Source organism: Macrobrachium nipponense, chromosome 20 (assembly GCF_015104395.2).
Source record: "Macrobrachium nipponense isolate FS-2020 chromosome 20, ASM1510439v2, whole genome shotgun sequence".
In the NCBI taxonomy this organism is placed as follows: domain Eukaryota; kingdom Metazoa; phylum Arthropoda; class Malacostraca; order Decapoda; family Palaemonidae; genus Macrobrachium; species Macrobrachium nipponense.
Window position 1 is genome coordinate 13,218,489 of NC_061089.1, and position 27,817 is coordinate 13,246,305.

The 27,817-nt window shown below is 36.8% G+C and overlaps 1 protein-coding gene across 1 annotated transcript; it reads left to right on the forward strand.

The window, feature by feature from the left end:
• LOC135220727 (prolyl 4-hydroxylase subunit alpha-1-like) lies at positions 1 to 27,817 on the forward strand. The gene is made up of 10 exons (XM_064258164.1): positions 1 to 401; positions 12,662 to 12,792; positions 15,406 to 15,576; positions 17,017 to 17,189; positions 17,685 to 17,861; positions 18,602 to 18,846; positions 19,845 to 20,007; positions 22,382 to 22,438; positions 23,644 to 23,809; positions 27,450 to 27,817. The coding sequence occupies exons 1-10, from the start codon at positions 196 to 198 to the stop codon at positions 27,518 to 27,520; spliced, it is 1,560 nt and encodes a 519-aa protein (XP_064114234.1). The 5' UTR covers positions 1 to 195; the 3' UTR covers positions 27,521 to 27,817.

The following is a 27,817-nucleotide window of genomic DNA, read 5'->3' on the forward strand; positions in this document are numbered from 1 at the left end:
TCTCAGAGCGCCGAGACTCCTGTGAAGTAATTCGTTTGAGCTAAATTCAAAAGTCTGGATAGTTTCCTTCTTCTTTTTTCATAGTTTTATCGTAGCTTCGGTTTTAATAATTTTGCCCTAAACGGGGCTTTTAGTTTTCTGTATCCGGTAGTTATGCAGTCTTGAAGCTGGAGACAAAAATTTTTCCCAGCAACTATGATTTCGGGAATGAGCTGCTATAAAAATCTCTTCTCCTGTGCCTTGCTTTTGCTGCTTCCTGGCGGTTTATCGTGCAGCACTCTCGGTGACGTACATACTTCGGCAGCAACGGTGGCACAACTAGTGGAGAATGAGGCCGCAGTGATCCTCACTCTCAAGAACTACATCAAGAAAGAAGAAGAACGACTCCAGACGATCAAGCAGTAAGTCATTTTCATTTAACAGTATTGTGCGGGTTTGCTGTTTCTTCTTTGCATTCCTTCTCCGACTGCTAATGCTGCAAAGACCTCACTTCGTTATAGTGTAGGCTTCCGCTGAATGGTATTTTAAGAGTATATGTATATATACATATATATACATATATGTGTGAGTCTGCTTGTATTGCCTCAAACGTTTTCTCGTTCATAGATATATGAGTACATTAAATAATGTATGACAATCATTTATATTTTGTTTTTTATAAACAGCCGTTTATGCACACACACAGAAACCAAAAGCAATCATTTCCTTGAAGTGGCCACATTTTTTAATTTTCTGCAGAATCCTTAGGATAAGTACATTTGTATTCACGGCTATGAGCTGCTAATTACACCAGTTCATTATTTACCGAGCAAATCCGCTGACATTCGTAACCTAGAGTCAGGTAATGACATCATATTTTCTATTATTCTGTTCTATTCTACGATGGCACTGGTTCAGGAGGCCTATCAGTTGAACCCAGGCCGTAAGGAAAGATTTCCAGCACTTCGGGGAAGATCGTAGCCGGTCTCTAGTCTTTGAATAATAAATTCAAAAAAGTATTTTTTTTTCATAGTATATAAGTATGAATGCAAATGTATGTATGTAAACATTTGCTCTCTCTCTCTTCTCTCTCTCGTCTCTCTCTCTCTCTCTCTCTCTATATATATATATATATATATATATATATATATATATATATATATATATATATATATATATATATAGTATATATATACTATATATATATATATATATATATATATATATATATATATATATACACATAGATAAATATATAGACTTGTGTAAATATAACTAACTAACTAACTATATATATATATATATATATATATATATATATATATATATAGAGTTGTGTAAATAAACTAACTAGCATATATATATATATATATTATATAATATAATTATATTATATATTATATTATATATTACATATATAACATACATATATTGTACTAATGTAGTATTAGTCACGTTTACCCTAATAGTGATGGCTTCAGAAAGAAAAACAAAAGAGTGTGCACTGCCGCTTCAATTTTTCAACTGCTGAGTCGTGCCTGAACCCCGTAGACAGATTCCTACAACATAAGCCAATCCGTAAACCTTATCAGCAGTAAGTTGAACCTCTCTTCACATACTGCCTTAATCTATAAATTATATATTATATATATATATTATATTCGTATATATATATATGTGTGTGTGTGTGTGAAATATAAACGTACTATGTCGTACTTATAAACGTTAGGTAAAGTCCACAATGAAATTCCTGTTAGAAAACATATATTAAAAATATATATGTATGGACTTATAGCCTTCGTCCAATTGCTGTGGACATGATCACCAAAATCAGCAGTTGGACGAAAGCTATAAGCTCTGTATATATATATATATATATATATATATATATATATATATATATATATATATATATATATACGTAAATATATATATATGTATATATATATATATATATATTTAATATACTATGATTTGTAAAAAGAATTTCATTGTGGACTTTGCTACACTCACACACACACACACACACACACACACACACACACACACACACACACACACATATATATATATATATATATATATATATATATATATATATATATATATATATATATATATGGCACAAGGTACACTTTTGTGTCTGTATGGAAATCTGCTCAGGACAGGCACAGTCTCACAAGGGTTTCATGTCGGATAAGAACATTGAGACCCGTGAGAAACAAATAATAAATAAATAAATAAATGAGCGAAATGATTTAGGAACCAAAAAAGGCAAAACAAACATTTTGGACGAAACTAATTTCTTGATATATATAAATCAGAAGATCACGAACAAACCTACTTTTAAATTGCTTCTAATTTCACCTGAATTAACCTTGAGTGACCAGTCAGTGTTATACCTTTCTCAAAAGATGGTTGGGTGCTGGAGAGATATCGTTTTGATGTGTATTTACAACCAGTCTGACCTTGTTTCGTATCAAGGAATCAATACTATTGAGATAACAGTTGTGTTGTCACTAACCAAAGTGGTTTTTTTTTCTTTTTTGATAAGTGGAGTCTCTTTTTCTGTATTTACGTTTACCTTATCTTACTTCTTCCTAATGAACACTATTCTTTGGAAGCTAGAATTTCCAGTCAATGGCTCCTGTGGGCTTGTTCCATATGAATAGGTTTCATCTTCTGATTAATAATAATAATAATAATAATAATAATAATAATAATAATAATAATAATAATATTATTATTATTATTTAGAATAGTTGATATATGAGCCTCTCAGCATGAAGGTTGATAATTCAATTACATTCTCCCATCATCATGAAAATTTTGGCAAACGTCTCGAGAAGAATAAAAGACCAAATTCTATAGCACCATGACCTTGAATTCGGTCTCTCCCTTGACTGAAGAAGATCAAATAAATGGGTTGCATGAGTTGCCCCGGACTAATCTTAAGAGCGTCCTCATTTTTCATTTGATCATTTTCTTTTCTATCTGTTTCACTACTATTTCGGAATCTTCATGATAAGTGTTTGAGGTATAATTTTGACACGGTTATTATGTAACTCCTACTGAATATTTTCTTATTATCGATTGCCTTTCTTTTATGTATGTCCGATGTTTAAACTTTGTGTCACAGCCTTCTGCTTTTAGGTTGATTTTCTGTTTTGCATCTTTTTTTTTCCTCTTGTATATTATTCATAAGAGTTTTCATCAGCGTCAACTACTCGTCATTGATAAAATACTAGTATACGATAAGTTTTTGGAGACAGAAGAATGACAAATTACTTCCAACACTAACGGGAAGAGAGAGAGAGAGAGAGAGAGAGAGAGAGAGAGAGAGAGAGGTGGGTTGGGAGGGGGGGAAACAATAGCTATTAAAATCTCATTAAATAGTGATAAAGGGGATTGTCACCTGATACGCGCTTGGACTGAAAACGGCTAGGGACATCTCTGGTGGGAAATTTGCCACAATCTTCAACCTATTCCTTTAGTTTTCGCCTATGAATATCTGTAGGACGCAATGTCAACATTCCCATTCTGTGAGTGGAACTGGATTTAAATTTAGCGTGAAGGGGAATCGGTGGCACAGTTGCTTGCTTGAGCGTGAACAAGCTGTAGATCCGTATAACGGTGTGACGTGATTGCTCGTGTTTTGAAGTGTGTCGCCAATTTGATCCTTCCGTTAGTTTTCACGGGTGGCGAATTAAAAAAATTTTTTCCATCATACATACCTTTACTCAATATTTGAATCTATGGCAGTAGCATTTTGACCAAATAAAGGGGTTACCAGTGGGTCAGGAGAATCTTTAGGACAATAGTGCCCTTTCAGATGAGCAAAAACAAAAGAAAAAGTGAATATTTTACCTCGGCTGAACTTTGTACCCAGCAGATAGCAATAAAACGTCAGCCAAGCGAGAACATCGCAAATCTGGATTTGTCTTACAAACGCACAAATGCGTTGCTTCAAGAGTAAATCTTTTGAAGGTGACTGAAATTTCCTATTGTTACTAAGAGAAATCTCACTGAGTCTAGTCCACTGCCACTGCTAATTCTCTTGCAACAGCTTTTGTTGGGCCGTTCCGTAATATGCGGTTACAGCCTCCAACGCGTGGAATATAATTGCGCGCCTTGTTGACAGACCAAGGCGTTTAATTGTGCGAGGGAGGTACATTCACAGTTACAGCAGTTGAGCTGATATTTCGTACGTATACTATATATATATATATATATATATATATATATATTATATATATATATATATATATATATATAGTTCCTCGTTGGACGAGTGGTTTTCGTGCTCGGCTACCAATACGGTGGTGCTAAGTTCGATTCCCGGCCCAGCCAACGCGGACTCAGAAGAATCTATTTCTGGTGATTAGAAATTCATTTCTCGATATAATGTGGTTCGGATCCCACAATAAGCAGTAGGTCCCGTGGCTAGGTGAACAAGTGGTTCCTAGCCACTTAAGAATATCTAATCCTTCGGGTTAGCCCTAGGAGAGCTGTTCATCAGCTCAGTGGTCTGGTAAAAGTAAGACATACTTAACTTACGATATATAATGAATTTTCAAGCCTCTTTAGAGTTCATGATTCATAGTATTTCTATGACTGATCGGAAGTTAGTCATCTCCATCCACCTCTATACGTTAGAGAGTAACTTGAACTGTCAGCATTTTACTCCTTTATTGTAGGTTAAAAGGACACAATAGGTAATTTATGAAGCTTACCCAATTAATATACAACAGACGTGACATAATACGGCATTGTTTATTTTTCACCACAGTACAATGTATGACGAATATTAAACATACCACCATAAATACTAGCGCTTATATATATATATATATATATATATATATATATATAATATATATATATATGTGTGTGTGTGTGTGGTGTGTGTGTGTGTGTGTGTGTTTGTGGTGTGTGTGTGTGTGTGTAGTAGTGTGTGTGTGTGTGTGTCGTGTGTGTGTGTGTGTGCAGTTCATTTATTCCATTCTCAGCATGGAGACATTCCCGAAAGCTTTCCCCTGCACTGAAGATCCCTCCCTTCTAGTTGAGCAGCATTCCACAACCACAATTAACTGCTGCTACATCGTAACCTGCTAACTTGCTCTCAGCACACGAAAAGTTCGCTTGCATTCTGCACTCCTGAAAGCGACCAACAATCCTAGCGGACGGCGAAAGCCGCAAAACCTGAACAGCAGCCTTATAGCCATGAAAAGACGACCTACTCTTCCAAAGAGTAGTGACCGTCGTCACTGGAGTTCCTTCTACCATAATGAGTTCATTGGTAGGTTAGTGAGTCCAATTAGTCTGCCTATATTTTGAATGGAATTTCTTGACTAGGGTTTCAGAAGAATAATCGAATACGAAAGAACGAAATAATTTTCCGTTTGTATACATTTGCATCTGAAAGATATCTGAAACCCCACATCCCAAAGTATAGAAATAGAAATAATTACATTCTGAAACTCAAAATTACAGTCCCTAACTCTTTCCTCTCGTATAGTCACTGAATATCATTAAAATGTTATATTATGTAGTCGATATGTGGATAAAGAGAAAGAATGCAGAGTCAGCATTATGCAGTCCCCATATTCATCCCAGGCTATTCAGCAAATCGCACGACTGACTATCCGTCAATTGCGGAAGCATGCAAATGAGTAATGACAGCTCCTGAGGCCATAAGATGAACGAAGATACTCCGCTGTTAACGGGCCGCCGACATGGCGGCAATCATGGAAATGCAAAAGCAGATGGAGCATCAGGAATGCCGAAAAGACGACCTGGCAACCTGACAGTGGATGGCCAGTCGAAAAGAAGTCGCTTTGAGCGTTTGTCTAGGGTCGTCGGGCCCTTGAATTCTTAATGCAAACAAACACATCTGCTTAATTCCCGAATCTGATATATTGCCGGTATATACAACTGTACTTGCACACGTATTTACTGGATTCTCTGGCGCAGAAAATATTTGTATTATATATTACCAGTGTTGTGGTTAATATCTTGTATTGTCGAGTCCTTTGGAGATGCTGTTTAATACTGTCGAGACAGAAGTAAGTTTTTACTTCCGCATTATTGTTTGCAATTACCCACCAGTGGTTGTGTTGTCGATTAGAGACATTTTTCCTGTTGGTGAGTCATTGAAGGAAGCAACAAAACAGAATCATGTCATCTTCATCTTAACACCGAAAAGCAGCAGTACACGTCCCATTAAAAGAAGATTCTTTAACATTTGATTTAATGTGTTTGACATCTAAAATAAATGAAACGGTTTTATTCTCTCTGCTCTAGCTCCCAGTGCCATGCAGTGCCTTCTTTACACTGCAAATTTGAAAAATGAGCTATGCGTAATATTATTCCAAGAATCCTTTCCCTACAGCCGGCGCTGAGGTATCTTCATCTCAAAGGAAAGAATCCGTAAGAGGCTGTGTCGCGCTTAGAGGCGCAAGACTGGGATCGCATGGAGAACAATGTTGGGAACCAATACTTAAGACGTCTGTCGACTCCCTCCATCTTAGAATGGCGAACCGCCTATTGTCAATCATAGTCTTCATAGACCGTGAAGAGGAAATCGCGTTCGGTCATGCGACGGTTACCGAAGAGACGAACGGAGTCGATAGCGTGTCCTGTAGACGGTGGGAAAACATGCCAAGGATCAGTTCCCCCACTGCAAGCATCATTACCATGTTGCGTTATCTGAGTCACGTCACAGAGCATTTGTTCGGCTTGCTTTCATGCGCGGGGAACGTCTCAGGCACAACGTCTGAATTAGACCGTTTGAACGCAACAGTACGGCTGCGTTTACGTATTTTGTCATTGCCCTTTCTGTGGTTCTAATTGTGTGTATGTTTTTTTTTTCCAGCCACATATTTTTTTTATTAATATATAAAGTACGTAGGGTTCCTCCATATTCATTTTGCACACAGAAAAACAAGAAACGTGTGAAGGAGAGACAGGCAGACAGAAAGAGGGAAAACAGCCAGTTCATACAGACAGGAAACCTCGAAAAAACCGCAACTGAGCAGAGTAATTGGAGCATTAATATGTCGACACACACACATTTAAAGATTATGCGTGTATACCATGTACCTTTTACATGCGAGAAACTCATAGAGAGTTAGATGTTAGAAGAGTGTGATTTTTGCCCATTCATAAGATTTCAATAGCATTTTCAAGTCAAAAAAAAAAAAAAAAAACTATTCATGATCCCAATTTGAGAGAAACATGTTCAGACCAAGTTTTCATATTAAAACAGGCCTATAGATAGAGAAATGAATCTGAAGACGGAGAAAGAAGCTTTCCTGCGAAGCTATTCCATACAATAAGCTCTTCCTGTTTTCAATGCGACTTTCTGGTTTCCTTTTCTCTTATCTGGTAGATATCTCACCCAAGGCGTCGGTATTGTTGAGATCTTAGGCGTGTACTGAGGAAGTAGGATTACGATATTATCTTTTTCTCCAGATATCTACAGAAACTAGGGTCTTGTGGCTATAACGTGTATCTAGATTTACGATATGGATTTCCAGTTGATTGGTTATAGTATATGACTCAATGTGTGGGAGCCAGTCTGAGAAATATAGTTCGTCTTATTATTAACCCAGGAGGATGTATTCATAAAGGTTAAACGCGTCCTTTAGAAGCAATTGTAAGCACTGTGGAAATGCTGTACACATGACAGATATACACCTCAGGCATTTAAGTTTGAGTTGAATTGAATATAGAATTCAGGCCAAAGGCCAAGCACTGGGACCTATAAGGTCATTCTACGCTGCAACGGAAATGGACAGTAAAAGGTCTGAAAGGTGTAACAGAAGGAAAACCTCGCAGTTGCACTATGAATCAAGTGTTAGGAGAGGGTTGAGAGTAAGATAAAGAAAGAGAATATGAAAGGAGGTACAGTAAAAGGAACGAAAGGGGTTGCAGTTAAGGGCCGAAGGCACGCTGCTAAGAACCTTAAGTAATGCCAACAGTACATCGCATGAGGTCCACTGACGGCACTACCCAACTACGGGGCTCAGCCATTTAACTTTCCAGTACCCGCACCGCTTTTGTTGTCAAAACGTTACTGAGTTTGAGACGTGAAAAACTACTGTCTCATTCACATTTTGAACGCTAATGTCAACCTGAGTGAAAAGTTTACGATGGGTTTAGAAAAGCAAAATGCAATGCTATCGCCACGCTTCTTGGCTCTGTTTATTGCACGGACATCTAGGGATTTTGTTCAAAAAAGATACTAGTCAGTCTGTTCGAGCCACTATAGCGTCTTGAGTAAAGAAATATGGAAACGGAGTGATCACCCCATTTTCATGTTTTCTGCTGATTTATGGTTGAAGACCTCCAAGTCTGAGAACCCCTGTAGTTTTCACTTCCGTGTTCCATCTGGCCTGATCACCTTGGCACAGACTTCAGTGAATCAAGAAGATTATTTTAGGTCTTCTTTTACATGGGAGGCATAATTGCGTTTCGACTGGCAATTATGTGTTACGTCTGTAAAAAGCGAATGTACTATCTTTGATCTTAGTATTCTGTCATGTGTTTATATTTACTGGTCAAGAGGCCACTGGTGTTCAACAATTAAAAAAACACGCAGGACTCTAATGTGCCGAACTGATGGTCGACTCTTAAGAAATGTAGCGCAAATGTTACAATTCTATAATGAATATGCAAAAGGTCAAGAAATATCCCAAATTTCCCATTTTGCCGACCCCTGAGACTGCTTTTCTAATTTCAACATATATTTCCTTTAAAATCGTAAGATAAGTACATTATGATGTGCAGCAAAAAGTTAGAATTATTAACGTTTTATATTTCTTACTGTATTATCTTCCATCATTTTATGAATTTTCTGTTCTTGAGGTGATATCAAAGATAAGACTTATAAAAACAACATACAAACACTTCGATCCATTCATCAATTTAATCATTATTATTAATTTATAAATATATATATATATATATATATATATATATATATATATATATATTGGAAAGGATCAATGACAATTACTGCCAAATTATTCTTATCATTATTATTATAATAACAAATAAGGAAAACACACGTTTTCTGCCGCTTGAGCAACACTAATAAGTTGCAATCCGACCTCCAGCTTACTCAAGGCGTCTACGGGTAAATAGAGCCGTGTTTTACCAACAAAAATTGAAATAAATATCCTATACTTTATTAAAAATAATTAATCTGTACTGTTTAACATGCACATTATTTAGTTTTTACACTTTCATTCTAACAAATAAATCGTAAATATCCTATCCTAAAATTCCTGTATCTTCAACTCAACGTAAAACACCTTTTTACACCGTTTTAGGTTTCCCTAGCCCACCGCTCGCCCGCACCCCAACCCCCCCCCCCCCCTTCCCCCAAGAGAACAACAACAACAAAATAGGTTGTACGCTTACTCCCCAAGTAAGCGAAAATAAAATGAGAGCAACGTTCAGTGGCTCTATGCGGATCAAGACTTACTCTTTAAAACATAAGAATTAGGAGTCATAAAAAGTAATAAGGTTTGTGGAAATCCTTGTAATGCCGTCCCCAAAGAACTGGTACGAAAAAAGTATATCGTATTCTGGTAATGCGAAAGAGAACGGTTCTGTCTTCTCGATAATTAGATACTGGGAATAAAGGCACGCCATTCAGTTAATAACTGGTTTTTACAGTCAAATTTTCTTTTTCATCACTTCCACTTGGCATTTACAGCAGTCGCAAAGAACTTGTTTGCCTGCAGGATGCTAAGTTAGACAGATCAAAGCTGTCCAGTGTTAATATAAAGACCGTCTACTCTTTGGAAAAAGACAAATCCTTTGAGAAGAGAAAAATCACACAAGAGGTAAACCATACGAACGAGATTAAAAGGAAGTTAAATTGTAACGTAACAGATTGGCATGTAAACACCCAAAAGTATTACAAAAGTAAAAATAAAAAATAAAAATCATCGAACGACAGCCAAAAATGACAAAAAAACAAACTGTCTGGCAACTTTCTACTAAGCATATGAAGCCAATTCAAAGCTATTGCTGTTGATTTATTTTGCGAATTCCCCGCGTTATTTTATTAAGATGGATTTTCCTTTTTATTATGGTAATATTGCCGTAATATGTTGCTCAATTACAGGATGTTACTGTTATCCTTCCAAGGCTACCAGGATTTGTAACTATTACTATTGTCGTCTGACACTAATAAACATAGGTGTATGGAAGTATACCATTAGTCTGTATTTTTTTTGTATTGCAGTTAAATTCCTTATAGTACTGTTATTTATATTTAGTAGAATCAAGCCATGCTAATTTCATTGTAAAGAACTATTGTAAATATTGTATGTATATTATAAAATAATAAAAATATTTTTTTAAAATTAGCCTTTGTAACATTACAATTGTGATTTGCGTTAAACATAATTTGTATAAGGTATGAATGAAACATTTCGTGAATGGAATTATAGTGAATCTAAATTTATTCTTAACATATACTGTAATGTATTTAACCTTGCGCATCAGGGATATTACGTCAAGCTTCCAGATCAAACCACAGATGATCAATAACAGCGACCTTGACCACCCGGACCGATCGTTGTTTCTATCAGGCAACGATTCGAATCCTGCCGGGGACGGAGCACTTTTCAGTTATCATTCCCCTTGGGTGTGTAAGTTATAGACCTTGATAAGCTACTCCCAAGTTGTAGTGAATTTGATATTAAACGATATTTGTGGCTTGATATTTGTGATCATAAAAACATTCACGTTCGTATAAGAATCTTGAGTGCAGTAGGTAGGTGCCTGAGATGGCTATTTTTTTTTATGATATTTACACAGCGGGTTTATCTACGATGCGGCTTTTATTTAAAGTATAAATGTGGCAGTTATCATCGCCTTTTCTTTTGTGCTGTGATACACCTGTCTGGTTAAAAGACTTTACATTCATAGAAATATATGCATATATTTTAACACATACGTAGGTATGTATGTATGTATGTATGTATGTGTACCTACTGATATTCTCTGCAACACGTCAGTGAGGTTGAATAAACTACCGTGGTATGTGTTGTTGTCCGGTACTATAAAATTAAGCATTTGGAAAGATGACAAAAACTCGGGAGGCAGCTTGCGGAGACTGTCCCGCAAAAGGTAGGTTGTTGCCCCTAAGCCTTTAAGCTGTGCATTATTTTACCTTCGAAGGCTTCTGCTTTCTACTTTGAACAAGACGAAGCGATGACCAAGCTCAGACTCGTGAGATTCCTCGTTAGTATTTTCTAACCTAGAAAAACAAATACAAAAATTTCCTGCTAGAATGTACATTATCTTAACATCCGTATTTCCATTATCTTTACCACTGCCCTCTGACAAGTCAGTGTGTATATGTAAGTGCACGTGTGTAGGTTTGTTCGTGTGTATCCTCCAGATTCCTCAGCCGTATCAAACATTTAGAATTACTGTTTTCATGGACTCGTCGACTATTTTTTTCCCCTTTCCCTAGTTCAATCACTTAGTAAATAATCCAATCGATCGATTATTATTGGCTTTCTTTCACTCTCAGTCTACTGTGAAAGAATACGCCGTCTTTTGCCCGGGATTGGATCCTGGGTTATGCTAATAAAGCAAATTTGTTACTTGGTGGTAGCGCCACGAATTCCGAGTCTCGATATGACGCATGAAACTCTCAAGGTTTGCGGGAGACTAAATGATGGGAAGAGAAGGCATAAGGTTCTTCCATCATTTGCAAAGGTAAATGTAACGAACAATTTCTTTTGCAAAAGAGGAGATTGCAAAATTATATTTTCTCCGCGACACAGAGTCCGGTGATTTTTTAAAAGACAGTTGTGTCTGAGTGTGCGTAACAAACCTGTACTCGGCCTGTGTCAAGCGTCCTTACTATATTTTCTATACACCTATTAGGATAATGCAACTTTCATGGCCAGTATTATCCTAATACAAGCTTTGCATATCAAGGGAAGCTGACATCTGCTTCAAGCGGTCAAAAATTGTTAAAATACCATGAGTAAGCTCCCTTTGAAAGAATAGGTGGTGACTGTGTTTCTTATCAAAATGTTTGGTTTTCTCTCTCTCTCTCTCTCTCTCTCTTGAGATTCGGGTCATGAATCCAAACATTTTCAATACAGACTATATATATATATTATATATATATATATATATATCATATATATATATATATAATGATGTCAATGTAGTATGTATGTAGTAGTAGTATGTATACATGCTTGTATGTCGCTTAATAGTGTGACAATAGCTAAGTCTACAGAGAAATAAACAAAAGTACCAATCGCTTTCGCTGTTATCACCACACACACATATATTATATATTATATACATATATAATGTGTGTATGTATGTAAGTATGTATGTATATGGTATATATATATATATATATATATATATATATATATATATATATATACATTGGAAATCTGATTTAAAGTGTAATATAAGGAAACGCAATGATATAAGGTTATTCATACAATGAATCCACAACACCAAATTACGTTTTCAAGTCCAGCTGCAGCACCATAACTTCCATTTACAGTTTATTCCGATTGCCGGACATCTTAACCGAAGCTAATTTCTTGAACTGAGTTTGGATGACGCCAGGAGGAATCATCATGTGTCACGTCACTGTTTGTTTCATGATTATTCTTTCTTGCAGGTACGTTGAAAGCTGGGGAGGAGAAGACGCCGACTATGTCAACAATCCGATAAACAGTTACCACTTCCTGCGTCGTCTCACCCACGACTACAGCCCAGTTCAAAATGCTCTTCATGACACGACCACCAAAGGTGAGCTTTTCGTCGAGTCTGAACATCTCAATCTGGAAATTATACTGTATATGCTAGAGTGACTTAACTCTCACTCTCTCTCTCTCTTATGCGGGTTCGCTGGTAGCGTCGGGGCATGCCGCTCAGATTTCGCGAGTTCGCACTCCCTCGGGCGACGAAAAATCCCTAGCTATATATCATAAACAATTAAAGCTGCAGTGTGGGGTCAGCGGTGGGAGGGTGAAACCAGCATTCTTTGGAAGCTTGAATTTCAAGTCAATGGCCACGTGGGCTTGTTCCATGAGAATAGGTCTCATATAATAATGATAGTAATAATAATAATAATAATAATAATACACGCCATAAAATCATGAGTGTCCCCCGTGTAGTGTAAAATATTTCAACTGTCGCCGACTTGGAGAGTTAGCCATGACGCTGGAATAACGCTATTGTCCTTACATGTCTTTGTTATGTATAACTCAACGCTCATTATTATTTATCTATTCTTTTTGTAGCTCATTGATTCTGACGGGAAATACTCCAGGTTCTGATTGAGAGATGATTACGCATCCCGTGAGATGACTCGGGTTTTATCATGTTTATTTACCTATCCCTCGTCTTGTCAAAATATGAATGGGTTTCTTCTCTGGGGACAACCTGTGCAGACAGCGGGAGTTTCAATCGTAATTCAGCATCGGTATACCTCCATGTTTGTCAGCCAGTTTAGCTTCTAGCCAGTATACGTATTAAACATATCAAACGATCTTTTTACTGCTCTCTGGTGTGAATTCAAATTGGAAATCGCCGTGATTTTCTAAGATGCGTGACAAGAACACTTTCCTTCACTGATCTATCCCACGCATTTTAAACTAGCAGAATCAACCGTCATGGTTTGTCTACGAATGTGAAAAGCCTTGAAAGGAACGAATTACCCAACTAGATAGAACATTAACGTTTCTTAAAATTAGTTTATTCAAAAAGAAATTTATTTTCGAATCGAACGTCTCAAAAGTCACTGATAGCTGGCACAGATATAAAATGGAAAATGGAATAACAGATTCGGTTGCTTCATCTTATAGGACAAATTGACTAATTTTTAATCACTTCATCTCCTCCATGTTATTATACCTTGTATTTTATGTGTTGCAGAGCCTAATCATCTTTTTGTTTGTGTTTGATTTGTCTAGCCTAAAACCTATCGCGATGAGTCTTGGCTATTTTCTAACGGAGATGGGCAGAGTTGCTCTTCCAGTTAATGTAACTTGCTTATTTTCCTACTAATAAATGGCTTTTGTAATTTTCTTATTAAATGCCCTTTTTACTGGGTAGTATGTATTTGCACATGTTAGCAAAAATACCGGCATATTATCTTACAATACCATCAGTATACGATGAAATTATGCTCCTGTTTTTAAACCATTATTCAAGTTGAACGTAATCTGTGTTTTACTGCATTGGTGGGTTTAACATAATAAGTTTATTAAAAAGGGTCTAGTACTAACTTTTAAAAACCTACAATCCAGATTATGTTTATGGCCATTTATAGTTTTCCCATAATGCTGTGCACAAGCGACAGAAGCCCGTCTTCTACATCCCTTGTCCCAGTCAGTCCTGAATGCGAAGGGCCAAGACGAATTACACGAGGGTGCCTCTCACACAGACTTCAATTGCATCGATCAACACAACCAAATTAATAGAATGTTAGTCTGTCATTTCGGCCAGTGTCTTGTCAAAGCACATGGAGGGAAAAGATCTGAATAGGATAGTTAACGGTGTGTGAAGATTCCGGCATAAAAAACAGACAGTGACTCACAACCTGAAATATCTCCAAATTTCTTAGTCTTAAAAAACCTGCCTTAAATGATAATTGGACACAAAATACAAAATGCTGTTCATGTAGATTCTTATTAAAACCAATCAACTGCTGACGGGTGTAAATGTCATGATAGTGCTGACATTGTTATGCGCTAAGGATGCAAACTCACACTTTGTCGTCATCACCATAGAAGTCATTGTAGAGGACACAACTTTTGAAATAAAAATGTTCTTGTTAAACTAGCTTTCTTCATATCTTCTTGTTGTATTTTACTCCATGGAAAAATGTTTCCTTGTCCTAATAACTAATCGTTTCACATATCTTGTAAAGTTCTGGCCTTTTGGAAATAAATATCTCTGCAAATGCAGACCGAACTTTTGGCAATCATCTACCCCGAAGGATGAAGAGATAATTTTCTTCAGCGACTTATTCCCTATGTGATTCCAGGGTTCTCGGTCTTCCTTCTGTGTTCCTCTCTGTTCCTATGCTATCCCCTATATTATGGTCAAACTCTTGAGGTTCCTGGAAGTTTGATGACCGGCCCCTCATCGTATTTTCCAAGTTTTGAGAGCAGAGGAACTTGCAGGTAAATTGGCTTCTGAGCTACTTAAACTCGTTATAATGCACGTTCCATAGGAGCTTATTTTATCTATATATAAAAAAACTTCCTCCTAGTATCCTTAATACAGATGCATTCTTAAATTCTTTTCATTCTCATTCTCTATATAGAAAATATTACACCAGTTATCAGTTACTTTCTTTTATGAAATTGAGTTGAAACATTGTTGAATGCTACATTGACTGTCAAATTTCAACAGCGGTCCGAGCAAACATCACTCTTCTTCGAGAGAGCGTCGATGTTCCAGTGGAAGCTGATGTTAACGGGGCAGCTTACGCCTTGGTCCGTCTCCAGGATACCTACGGCTTAGCGCTGGACGATATCGTGGAAGGAGACATAAAGGGTACGAAGGCCGTTCAGGAATTAACTGGTGAGTGACTTTTTAACCTAGATTCGATTCCTTAACTCAGCTCCAATCGCCCCCCCACCGCCCCGCGCGCCTATATTAAGGCTAAACGTATGGGATTCCAAACATTTCGCTAATATCTATCTACACAGCGCTCTTACTCGGAGACAGTTTAAGGTAAAGTCAGTTTGGGACAAATGATTACTTTCTAACAGCTCGTTGGAATCACTGATAATAATTTTCTTTATATTATAAATCCACACTCAAGTGAATTTAAACACACACACATAGCATATTCATATGTATATTATATATATATATATATATATATATATATATATATATGAATAATTATCACATCATCGTGATTCATATAAATAATTCGAGCTACAAATGTCCTTTAAAATCTAATTCGCTCTCCCTCGGAATTGATATATTTTCAAATATGTAAACCGAAGGGGAATTTTTTAGTTGATAATAATTTCGTCCCCTCATGGGATCGAAACACCGTCCAGCGGACTCCAATAACAACGAACACCTGAGAGCGACAGGTATCTGTAGTCGAGAGGCGGCATAAACTTATGGCCTATTGCGGTGGCGGTGTGGGTTAAAGCTTCACTGTCGTCTTGGTTTCGATGGTTCTCGCCCGGGAGCCGACAAATCTCTTATCGACTAAAAAATTCCCCTTCGGTTAAACATATATGAAAATGTAATAATTATGAAGTAGAGCGAATTAGATATCAAAGGACATTTGTAGCTCAATGTATATAAATGTATGTATGTATGTATATGTATTTATACATATATATATATATATATATATATATATATATGTATGTATTTGTGTATATATATATATATATATATATATATATATATATATATATATATATATATATATATAATATATATATATATATATATATATATATATATATATATATATATATATATATATATATATATATATATAGTATATATATATATATATATATATATATATATATATATATATATATATATATATATATATATATTCATTCGAACGGGCAAAGGAGTAAAAGCCGTCATAGACCTTAATATCATAATATTTGAAAATTAGCTAATCCTTTTTTTTATCATAGAATATGTATTTAGTCATGTAAATAGCTTGAAATTACAGTAATAAGTGAATATTACCTAACAAAAAAATCCGGTGATTACCGAATTTTCCACTATGTATTGTAAAATACATGCAACAGAAAAATCCGCAAATAACCAAAGTAGCTAATGCTGGACCGCTATAAGTGACTTTCATATAGTTTTAGAAATATGTGTATATGTATATATACGTCATGTATATAATATATATACTGGAATTATGTATGCAGCCAATGTATTAAGCCTATTTGGAATAGATCTTGCTTGTGGGAGAAGGCTTGTATGCGTGTACGCAAATGTTTTGTATTGAATGCTTACTTCCAGCCGACGATTGTTTCCGGCTGGGACAACAGAGCTTCAAGAACCTGGAATTTGATCTCAGTAGCCAGTGGTACGACAAAGGACTGGAGTTGCTGAGGGCTTCCCAGCCCTTGACATACGCCGTGCAGAAGAGGATAGAGAAAATCACCAAGCAGCAAGAACACAGAGTCATGATGGTAGGTTCATGTTTCTCTCAAGAACAACGCGGTCATGCCCTTCTATAGTTGGTAAAGGTTTTTGCTAAATCAGAAAATATAAAAATCTTATTAATTCTAAAGAAAAAAAATTACAAGAATTGATTGGATATCTACTGCTTTGGAAGAGCATAATACCTCTCCAAACGATCGAAGCTCCTAAGATAAAAGTATTTTTACGTTTTATTAAGTTTAATTTGTGGAAAACATTTCCTTTTTATGAGAACTTGTTTCGCAGTGCTATTAACAACATTAATAACATACATTCTACTATGAAACGATTCAGTAGAACCTTTAGGCATTTTCAGACAACAACATCCGAGGTGATCATTTGTAATGGGAACACTTTAGTCATGATGCATGAGCGTTTAATGCACACAAGATAGTTGGTAACTGTTTAAGAAGGATTATATTGATCGGTTTCAAAAAGAAATTGTCACCTCCATATATTTATTATGTATTTCATTCTATTTTCAGCGACAGTTCGTTACTCAAATGGCCCAGAAATCAGACGACCATGTTCTTGACCAGTTTTCTGGCCTAGGAATCCCCACATCCTTCCAAAAACAAATCTATGCAAAACACGACGATTTCGATCAAGTGGATAAATTGGATGACTTGTATCGTCGTCTCTGCAGAGGAGAACAATTGCAGGTCAGCTCAAGGGGGTTATGTGCTTTTTTTTTTTTTTTTGCACGGCAGACATTCTTTATCACATCAATGAATTTACAGTTAGGCATGGCCATAAAACCTTGAGAAGGAATTAGTTATCCATTGTTCATAGGTCTGTCACTGTTTTTTTGATACCTATATTCGCTGGTTCGATCGCTGAAATATATATATATATATATATATCATATATATATATATATAGTTATTATATATATCTATATATATATATATACTTATATATATTGGTTATATAATAGCATATATATATATAATATATAATATATATATATATCTAGCTATAATTACTCAGTATTACTTTATTTCAACTAATGAATGTCTTGTACACCATGGGCAGATAAGTGGAAATAATGCACGCCAACTAAATTCCGGTACCATCTGAGGAAGGAAGCACTTGTTTAATTATTCGTTGTGTTCATGGCAGAGCATTTCAGCCTGGCAAACTCTATGTAGGTACCGTAATCAGATATTGTGACATTTTTATATTTTTCTACTGACGAACTTGGGAGACATTCAAAACTGGCCAGTGACGACGAGTAAACTTTCAGGAAAAGGTGATTAAACCAGACTGTCATCTGAATACACTTAATTTTTCAAAACACCGACCAAGAATTTCCATCTTGGACGGAGCCAAAATGCGACAAACCAGAGCAGGGCCCAATGACTCACTCCTTTACTCATACTCTATCTCTATTCTTTCCCAGCCTCCTGAAGCTTACATCGGCCTGAAATGTGGATACATATTTGGTAATTCCGGACGCTACAAACTCATGCCTTTCAAAGTCGAACTGATGTGGCCAGACCCAGTCATCATCGTGTACCACGATGTCCTTTCGGAACACGAGACACGACTGCTGAAAGAGATCTCCATGCCTCGGCTGGCTACCACCATGGTTCACTCCTTCACCACGCACGAGGCTCGGAAATCCCTCGCACGGATCGGAAAAACGTAATTTCTGTTAAAGTAAAGAGAGAGAGAGAAAGAACTCATGTATAAAGACATTTATACAGAGGTGTATGTATAGGCTATATATACATATTTTATCTATTTATTGATTTATATACAATATATATATATATATATAATATATATATATATATATATATGTGTGTGTGTGTGTGTGTGTGTGTGTATAATCGTAATAGCCACGATGCACTCTTAACTTCTCAAATTTTTCGTCCATTTGTGGATACGCTTGTCACTACCAACCCTAGAGATCCAAGTACAAGAGATATAAAGAAATTATGATGTCTGGTAGCGGGAAACGAACTCACGTCCCATAATCACAACGAGATCACGTTGCCGACCCAGAGTTCAGGTCGGCAACGTGGTGCCGTTGTGATTATGGGGAGTGAGTTCGTTTCCCGCTACCAGACATCATAATTTCTTCATATTTCTTGAACTTAGATCTTAAGGCATTGTGGTGATAAGCGTATCCATAAAAGCACGAAGAATTCCAGAAGTTCAGAGTGCATCGTGGTTATTGCGATTACATATGTATCTGGTAAAACGTGACCAGCAGATTTTATTTATATATATATATATATATATATATATATATATATATATATATATATATATATATAATACATACATATATATATATACACACACACACATATATATATATATATATATATATATATATATATATATGTGTGTGTGTGTGTGTGTGTGAGTGTGTGTGTGCATGTGCTGGTGCATAGAGGCAAACATATATTAGGTAATGTATGCCTATACTTGTTTTCATGACAGAAACAATGTCTATCGCTTATTACATGCGGATCACTGATTCCACAGGTTACTATAGAGAAGTCAAATTACATTACTGGCAATCTTAGCCTTCTCTTCAATGTATTTTATACTGTGTGTCATTTCATTTACTTTTATGCTCTTCAACGAGCAGCAGCCTCTCATCTGAATGAATTCCTCTTTTCGCTCCTCAGAGCTTGGGTGAGACCTGAGGATGACGCAAAAGTTGCAAAGATCTTCGACCGCATAGAGGATATGACTGGACTCTCGACGCAGACTGCCGAACCCTTGCACGTCCTCAACTACGGCATTGGAGGTCACTATGATGCTCACGTAGACTTCTTTGACTTGCGCAATGTAAGTTTGCGCAACAATTTTGGTTGTGCTGATGAAATGAGCACGTCTACTTCTACTTTCTCTTCTTCTTCTTAGTGGCAAATTTCCAAGATCAAATTTTTCCATGAAAATGAATGCATTTAAATAAATTCCAGATGTCTGACCACCAATTCCGGCACAACTCTACTCACTAAATACAAAGTAATGAGCGAAAGCCGCTTCGTTTTTGCATAATTACAATTATACTCGTGATTCCTGATATCTAGCAACTAAGCTAAATCCAAAGGGACACATGATACATTACGGCAGATCCCAAATAAACCCAAAGCAGTCTTTGACCGCAACACCATTGCCCAACTAACTTACACCTTGAATTCCTTGGCTCATTAACAGTGCGTGTAAGTGCAGTACTGAGGTTGTTTGCAATAAGCCCGCATAAGAGACGTGGAATGCATGATAACGGAAGGTCAAAAGCCCTAAATACTAGACAACGTCAAAGGAAAGGGGGCGATAGACTCATGTCCACTTTTTAACAACGGCCCTGCAATATAACTGCATAAGAATTTCTGTTACCTTCTACACTCCTCAGCATACTGAAGGCAATCTTACTGTCTTCATCAAATGTTTGCTATTTTGGAAGGACGCTATCAGTTACTTAAAATGCTTTATTCGTTAACAGTTTCACAAATGAGTTGCAGGTAACGAAAATAGGGAGGGTAGACCAAGATAGAATATTTTGTATATTATTAGGATCCTAGAAATATTAGTTCTTTATTGTTCATAACGTGTTGTATTTTTCCTTCTGGCGTACCTCTACTCATGTCTAATTTGAACATAAAACTATCAGTATTTATTCTTTGGCAACATTACCTCATAGTTAATGAAGACGAATGACTGCTTCTCTTTTGCCTTTTCCTTAATCTTAGACAACGTTAAGCAACATTTGACATCTTCAATTTTTCTAGTAAGAAATGTGTGGTACAAATTCTCGTGCTTCCTGTGTGGCGTGAAGCATTTAAATCATGCAACAAATGTAAAGATGATCTGTTTAATATACTATGTCCGAAAACACTACTTTAAGTGCTGTCTCTGTAATATGAGCTTAGCATTGATATCCCCTTTAAGGGAAAGTAAAACAAGTGATGGCGCTTGAGAAGTATCACCTTCAGAACCTGAACGATAATTTATTCTCATGTCTTTACATCTTCAACGAAGATGACCTCCAGTGTTAAAACTCTTTCACAAAACTATCCCTAAAAAAAACTTCAGCTCAACTGTGCGGTAAGTTTAGGTAACAACGATGAGTCATATTATCAGTACCTCTTAAAAAACAGGGCATATACTAAACAAATTTTTCTCAACAACGTGTAAATTTTAACAACGGAAAGTTCTTATCTTAAACTGGCATGGAAAATATTTAGAACTTTCCATCTGTGATGGCAATCATTGGTCATCTAAGCACGTAGTTGAACATTCAACTAACTACTGAAAAAAAAATAAATAAAAAAAAACTCTTCAAGAGGCATTTATGACGACTAAAATTGTTGAAGCACAGGGTGAAAGATGATCTCCTCTAATGAGAAGACTCAGGAATGCAATTTAGTGGGCACTATTATAGAATGTCTCACCAACTTATGTCATTATGTTCGGTGTTGACAGTGACTCACAATAGATCTAAGACGACGTAACAGATCTATAGAGACCCGGAGTCTCATGCAAACTTAAGTAATAGGGGAATCTTCAGACTTACCATTTTTTCAGAATTACCGAACCCCTAGAAATTACAGACGTTCTAAGGCTTGGGAAGATAACACCGTAGATACATTAATGTTTTACCCAACGAAATGAATACAGGAAGGATCTTAAAGCGACTTCAGGTTTTCAGGACACCAGCAATGCTATCGAAAAGCTTGGCATTAGTCAATGCCAGTCTTTCTACTGTGATCATCTATAATAATAAAATCCGAGTTTATATGAGCTTGTTTGTCGTCCCCCAGGTAACAGTGGGGGAGACATGATATAACCACCCACCTCTTGCAAACTGCTTTGTCCGGTCAGGGTGGGGCGTGGTAGATAGGGGAACAGGAGGGTAGGGGAGACATACACCCTCCTCCCGCAAACCTGTTAGTCTGCCCCAGATGGGGGCGGGGTAGGTAAGTAGGTAGGAGGGGATCGTTAGGGTAGGGAAGACAGCAGCACCGAATTCAAACCCACTTGGCAAACGCCAACAATCTCGTTTGTAATATTATGAATAAACATCTCTAAAAGGTTGGCTCAGAACAGACATTTCATTAGTTACTTGCGATGAAATTTAACTGACTTCCTTATTAGGTGTTCCAGTCGTACACATTGGCTAATGTTGCAACTAGTAACGTTCATTTATGTTATTTTTCAGAAATCTTTGGATGATTCGCCTCACCAAGGTGACCGGATGTCTACGATGTTATTCTACGTAAGTATACCAGCCGAGAACGGTTGGAATGTATATATATATAGATATATATATATATATATATATATATATATATATATATATATATATATATATATATATATATATGAGTCATATCACATTACCGTGATTCATTATATATATACATCGAGCTACAAATGTCCTTTAATATCTAATGCGCTCTACCTCGGAATTAATATATTTTCATATATGTTTAACCGAAGGAGAATTTTTTAGTCAATAAGAGATTTGTCGGCTCACGGGCGCGAGCCATCGACAACTACAAATCCAGGACGCACAGTGAAGCCTAACACACCTCTTGCGGTGGCGGTGTGGTCTAAGGCTTCACTGTGCGTCCTGGGTTTGTAGGTGTCGATGGTTCGCGCCCATGAGCTGACAAATCTCTTATCGACTAAAAAATTCCCCTTCGGTTAAACATATATGAAAATATATTAATTCCGAGGTAGAGCGAATTAGATATTAAAGCTCGATATATATATATATATATAATATATATATATATATATATATATATATATATATATATATATACACCATATGTGTATGAAAATGTTTTTTCTGTGTAGAACAACGATACCCTCTTGATAATTAATTACATGTTTCCGATTGCTATTGTCCGGCCACGGTCCAACTTTTCTCACCGGTGCCTGAACCCCTCTCTGTATAAGTATAGTAGAGCGGAGTTCCTTGGTCCTGGCTTCTGAAAGGTACATAACGTCCCTAGGGGCAAAACTTACCGTCTCGAACTTCCCCTCTATTGCTGTCACTTGAGAAAATGAGTACACTCTGAAATATATATCATTTTTTTACATTTTTATCATTTTCACGGCACGTAAGCGTGAGCGCTGGTCGTGACTCAATAGAAATTCTGTAGTAAACGAACTCTTAACGTTAATATCTAGTTATATTTTGTAAGTATAAGTGAAGAGCAATAGGAATAAAACACATCGAGTGCATTTGGACCTGGATAAGGATCCCCATCAAAACCTACCGCATGATATCCCGAAGAGTCATCGCGAAATTATTTGTCCAAAGTTTTACTTAATCTTACTGCAAGTATTTTAGATGAATAGGTAACCATTCTCAATGAACTTGCACAACAAAATATTTCATTAAAGTGTTCATCATCGATAAGAAAAATCTAAACTGCTCTTGGTTGCTTTAAGTCCTTCTTTTTGTTTCAGCTGAATGATGTGAAAGCAGGTGGATCGACCGTGTTCCCAACCCTTGGCGTTGCGGTTCCGGCAAGAAGAGGCTCTGCTCTGTTTTGGTTCAATCTGAAGAGGAGCGGCGAGGGTGACTACAGAACTGTCCATGCTTCGTGCCCTGTGCTTCTTGGAGAAAAATGGAGTAAGCATTTTGTCCTTGTTGTTTTTTCTTTTTTTTTGTTTTTTTCATAACATCTCACATTCGATGATCGTCATCATTTTTTTAACACCAAACTAAAATGGAATCTTAGGGAACAAGTAGGCTACAACAAAGGTTTGTTATTGCATCCAGGGGACAATTGCAGGATTTTTTATCCAGAATTTAGAGATGCTTAGATCAACATTGTAACCTATCAAGCATGTTATTTTTTTTATGATGGTGTGTGTCTTAAAGTTGTTCAAAAGTTTCCTAACATAATCTGGAACAAATCATTTGTAATAATGACCGTAAAACTATTTTATGTATATTTGTTGGCGTGCTAATTTCTGATGTAAATTTCTGTCAATAATAATAATAATAATAATAATAATATAATAATAATAATAATAATGATAATAATAATAATAATAATAATAATAATAATCATAACAGAGAGGACGGAATGGGTAGAAAAGATTAGACAATGGACCATAACAGAGAGGACGGAATGGGTAGAAAAGATTAGACACCAAGAAATTAAAGGAGAAAACAAGTGAGGTCAATGAAATAATGGGCCTAATACACACCACCAGTATCACAGAAACAAATAACTTGACATATGCAGGAGCAAGATTAGTAGCAGAACTGATGGGGATTCGAACACCAACACCACCGTCACAACCAACCCAACAGAAACCAAAACAGCAACCTCCTTGGAAAAGGCGCCTGGAAAAGCAAATCATGGTGATGAGATCTGACTTGAGTAAACTGAAAGAGATGGCAGAAAAAAGGCTAAGAAGCAAGAAAACAAGGGAGGAACTCAACGAGAAATACAAAGTACAAGAGAGGGGACTAAACAACACAATAGAAGATGTAAAACAGAGGCTTAAGGCCAAAGCACACGAGATCCAACGGTACATGAACAGGAATAAGGGATACCAACAGAACAAACTATTCGGAACCAACCAGAAAAGACTATACAGCCAACTAAGAGGGGAAGACAACCACCCGAGAAATCCCTGAAGCCGAACCAAGTAAGAGACTATGGGAAAACATATGGAGCAATCCGGTATCACACAACAAACATGCAACATGGCTCCAGGAAGTCAAGGAAGAAGAAACAGGGAGAATAAAACAAAGATTCACAGACATCACGACAGACACAGTCAGACACCAACTAAAGAAAATGCCAAACTGGAAAGCCCCAGGTCCCGATGAAGTCCATGGATACTGGCTCAAAAACTTCAAGGCCCTACACCCACGAATAGCAGAACAACTCCAGCATTGTATCTCAAATCACCAAGCACCCAAATGGATGACCACAGGAAGAACATCCTTAGTACAAAAAGACAAGAGTAAGGGAAATATAGCCAGTAACTACAGGCCTATCACCTGCCTACCAATAATGTGGAAGTTACTAACAGGTATCATCAGTGAAAGGCTATACAACTACTAGAGGAGACAAACACCATCCCCACCAACAGAAAGGCTGCAGAAGGAAGTGTAGGGGCACAAAAGACCAGCTCCTGATAGACAAAATGGTAATGAAGAACAGTAGGAGAAGGAAAACCAACCTAAGCATGGCATGGATAGACTATAAGAAAGCCTTCGACATGATACCACACACATGGCTAATAGAATGCCTGAAAATATATGGGGCAGAGGAAAATACCATCAGCTTCCTCAAAAATACAATGCACAACTGGAATACAATACTTACAAGCTCTGGAATAAGACTAGCAGAGGTTAATATCAGGAGAGGGATCTTCCAGGGCGACTCACTGTCCCCACTACTCTTCGTAGTAGCCATGATTCCCATGACAAAAGTACTACAGAAGATGGATGCCGGGTACCAACTCAAGAAAAGAGGCAACAGAATCAACCATCTGATGTTTATGGGCGACATCAAGCTGTATGGTAAGAGCATCAAGGAAATAGATACCCTAATCCAGACTGTAAGGATTGTATCTGGGGACATCAGGATGGAGTTTGGAATAGAAAAATGCGCCTAGTCAACAAACAAAAAGGCAAAGTAACGAGAACTGAAGGGATAAAGCTACCAGATGGGAGCAACATCAAACACATAGATGAGACAGGATACAAATACCTGGGAATAATGGAAGGAGGAGATATAAAACACCAAGAGATGAAGGACACGATCAGGAAAGAATATATGCAGAGACTCAAGGCGATACTCAAGTCAAAACTCAACGCCGAAATATGATAAAAGCCATAAACACATGGGCAGTGCCAGTAATCAGATACAGGCGCAGGAATAGTGGAATGGACGAAGGCAGAACTCCGCAGCATTGATCAGAAAACCAGGAAACAAATGACAATACACAAAGCACTACACCCAAGAGCAAATACGGACAGACTATACATAACACGAAAGGAAGGAGGGAGAGGACTACTAAGTATAGAGGACTGCGTCAACATCGAGAACAGAGCACTGGGGCAATATCTGAAAACCAGTGAAGACGAGTGGTCTAAAGAGTGCATGGAAGAAGGACTAATAAAAGTAGACGAAGACCCAGAAATATACAGAGACAGGAGAAAGACAGAAAGAACAGAGGACTGGCACAACAAACCAATGCACGGACAATACATGAGACAGACTAAAGAACTAGCCAGCGATGACAATTGGCAATGGCTACAGAGGGGAGAGCTCAAGAAGGAAACTGAAGGAATGATAACAGCGGCACAAGATCAGGCCCTAAGAACCAGATATGTTCAAAGTACGATAGACGGAAATAACATCTCTCCCATATGTAGGAAGTGCAATACGAAAAATGAAACCATAAACCACATAGCAAGTGAATGCCCGGCACTTGCACAGAACCAGTACAAAAAGAGGCATGATTCAGTGGCAAAAGCCCTCCACTGGAGCCTGTGCAAGAAACATCAGCTACCTTGCAGTAATAAGTGGTACGAGCACCAACCTGAAGGAGTGATAGAAAACGATCAGGCAAAGATCCTCTGGGACTATGGTATCAGAACGGATAGGGTGATACGTGCAAACAGACCAGACGTGACGTTGATTGACAAAGTCAAGAAGAAAGTATCACTCATTGATGTCGCAATACCATGGGACACCAGAGTTGAAGAGAAAGAGAGGGAAAAAATGGATAAGTATCAAGATCTGAAAATAGAAATAAGAAGGATATGGGATATGCCAGTGGAAATCGTACCATAATCATAGGAGCACTAGGCACGATCCCAAGATCCCTGAAAAGGAATCTAGAAAACTAGAGGCTGAAGTAGCTCCAGGACTCATGCAGAAGAGTGTGATCCTAGAGACGGCACACATAGTAAGAAAAGTGATGGACTCCTAAGGAGGCAGGATGCAACCGGAACCCCACACTATAAATACCACCCAGTCGAATTGGAGGACTGTGATAGAGCAAAAAAAAAAAAAAAAAAAAAAAAAAAAAAAAAAAAAAAAAAAAAAAAAAAAAAAAAATAAAAAAAAAAAAAAAAAAAAAAAAAAAAAAAATAAAAAAAACATAATAATAATAATAATAATAATAATAATAATAATAATAATAATAATAATAATAATAATAATAATAATAATAATAGGTTTTACAGACATTGACATTGAAATATTTTCATTGCCTAAAGAATTTTTTTTCACTTCTAGTTGCCAATTTGTGGATCCACGAATGGGGACAAGAGTTCAGATGGAAATGCACGAATAATCCCCAAGACTGATCATTCATTTCTGAAGAGGACCCTCCAAACTCGCCTAAAAGAGAACAACTGAATTATCTCTACTCTTATCTTGAGATTTTAAGATAAATCATCTTAATGGCCAGTATATTCCCTGTTATGAAGCAGAAAACGTCTTATAGCTGTTGGTAAAACCGATGAACATGTTATTCTACACGTATATAAAGCGAATATAATTATATTCAGTAAAATCAGTTTAGTTTACTCTAAATATGGAAGGTATCAATTTGATTCAAGATTCTGTACCGTCATATTGACCTAAACCACTATTTTACCTAC

Bases quoted from the DNA above. Each gene is read 5' to 3' on its own strand.
- LOC135220727 (XM_064258164.1), top strand. From the start codon at position 196: ATGATTTCGGGAATGAGCTGCTATAAAAATCTCTTCTCCTGTGCCTTG. The intron at 402-12,661 runs GTAAGTCATTTT...TCTTTCTTGCAG, and splicing joins CGACTCCAGACGATCAAGCA to GTACGTTGAAAGCTGGGGAG. The intron at 22,439-23,643 runs GTAAGTATACCA...TTTTTGTTTCAG, and splicing joins TGTCTACGATGTTATTCTAC to CTGAATGATGTGAAAGCAGG.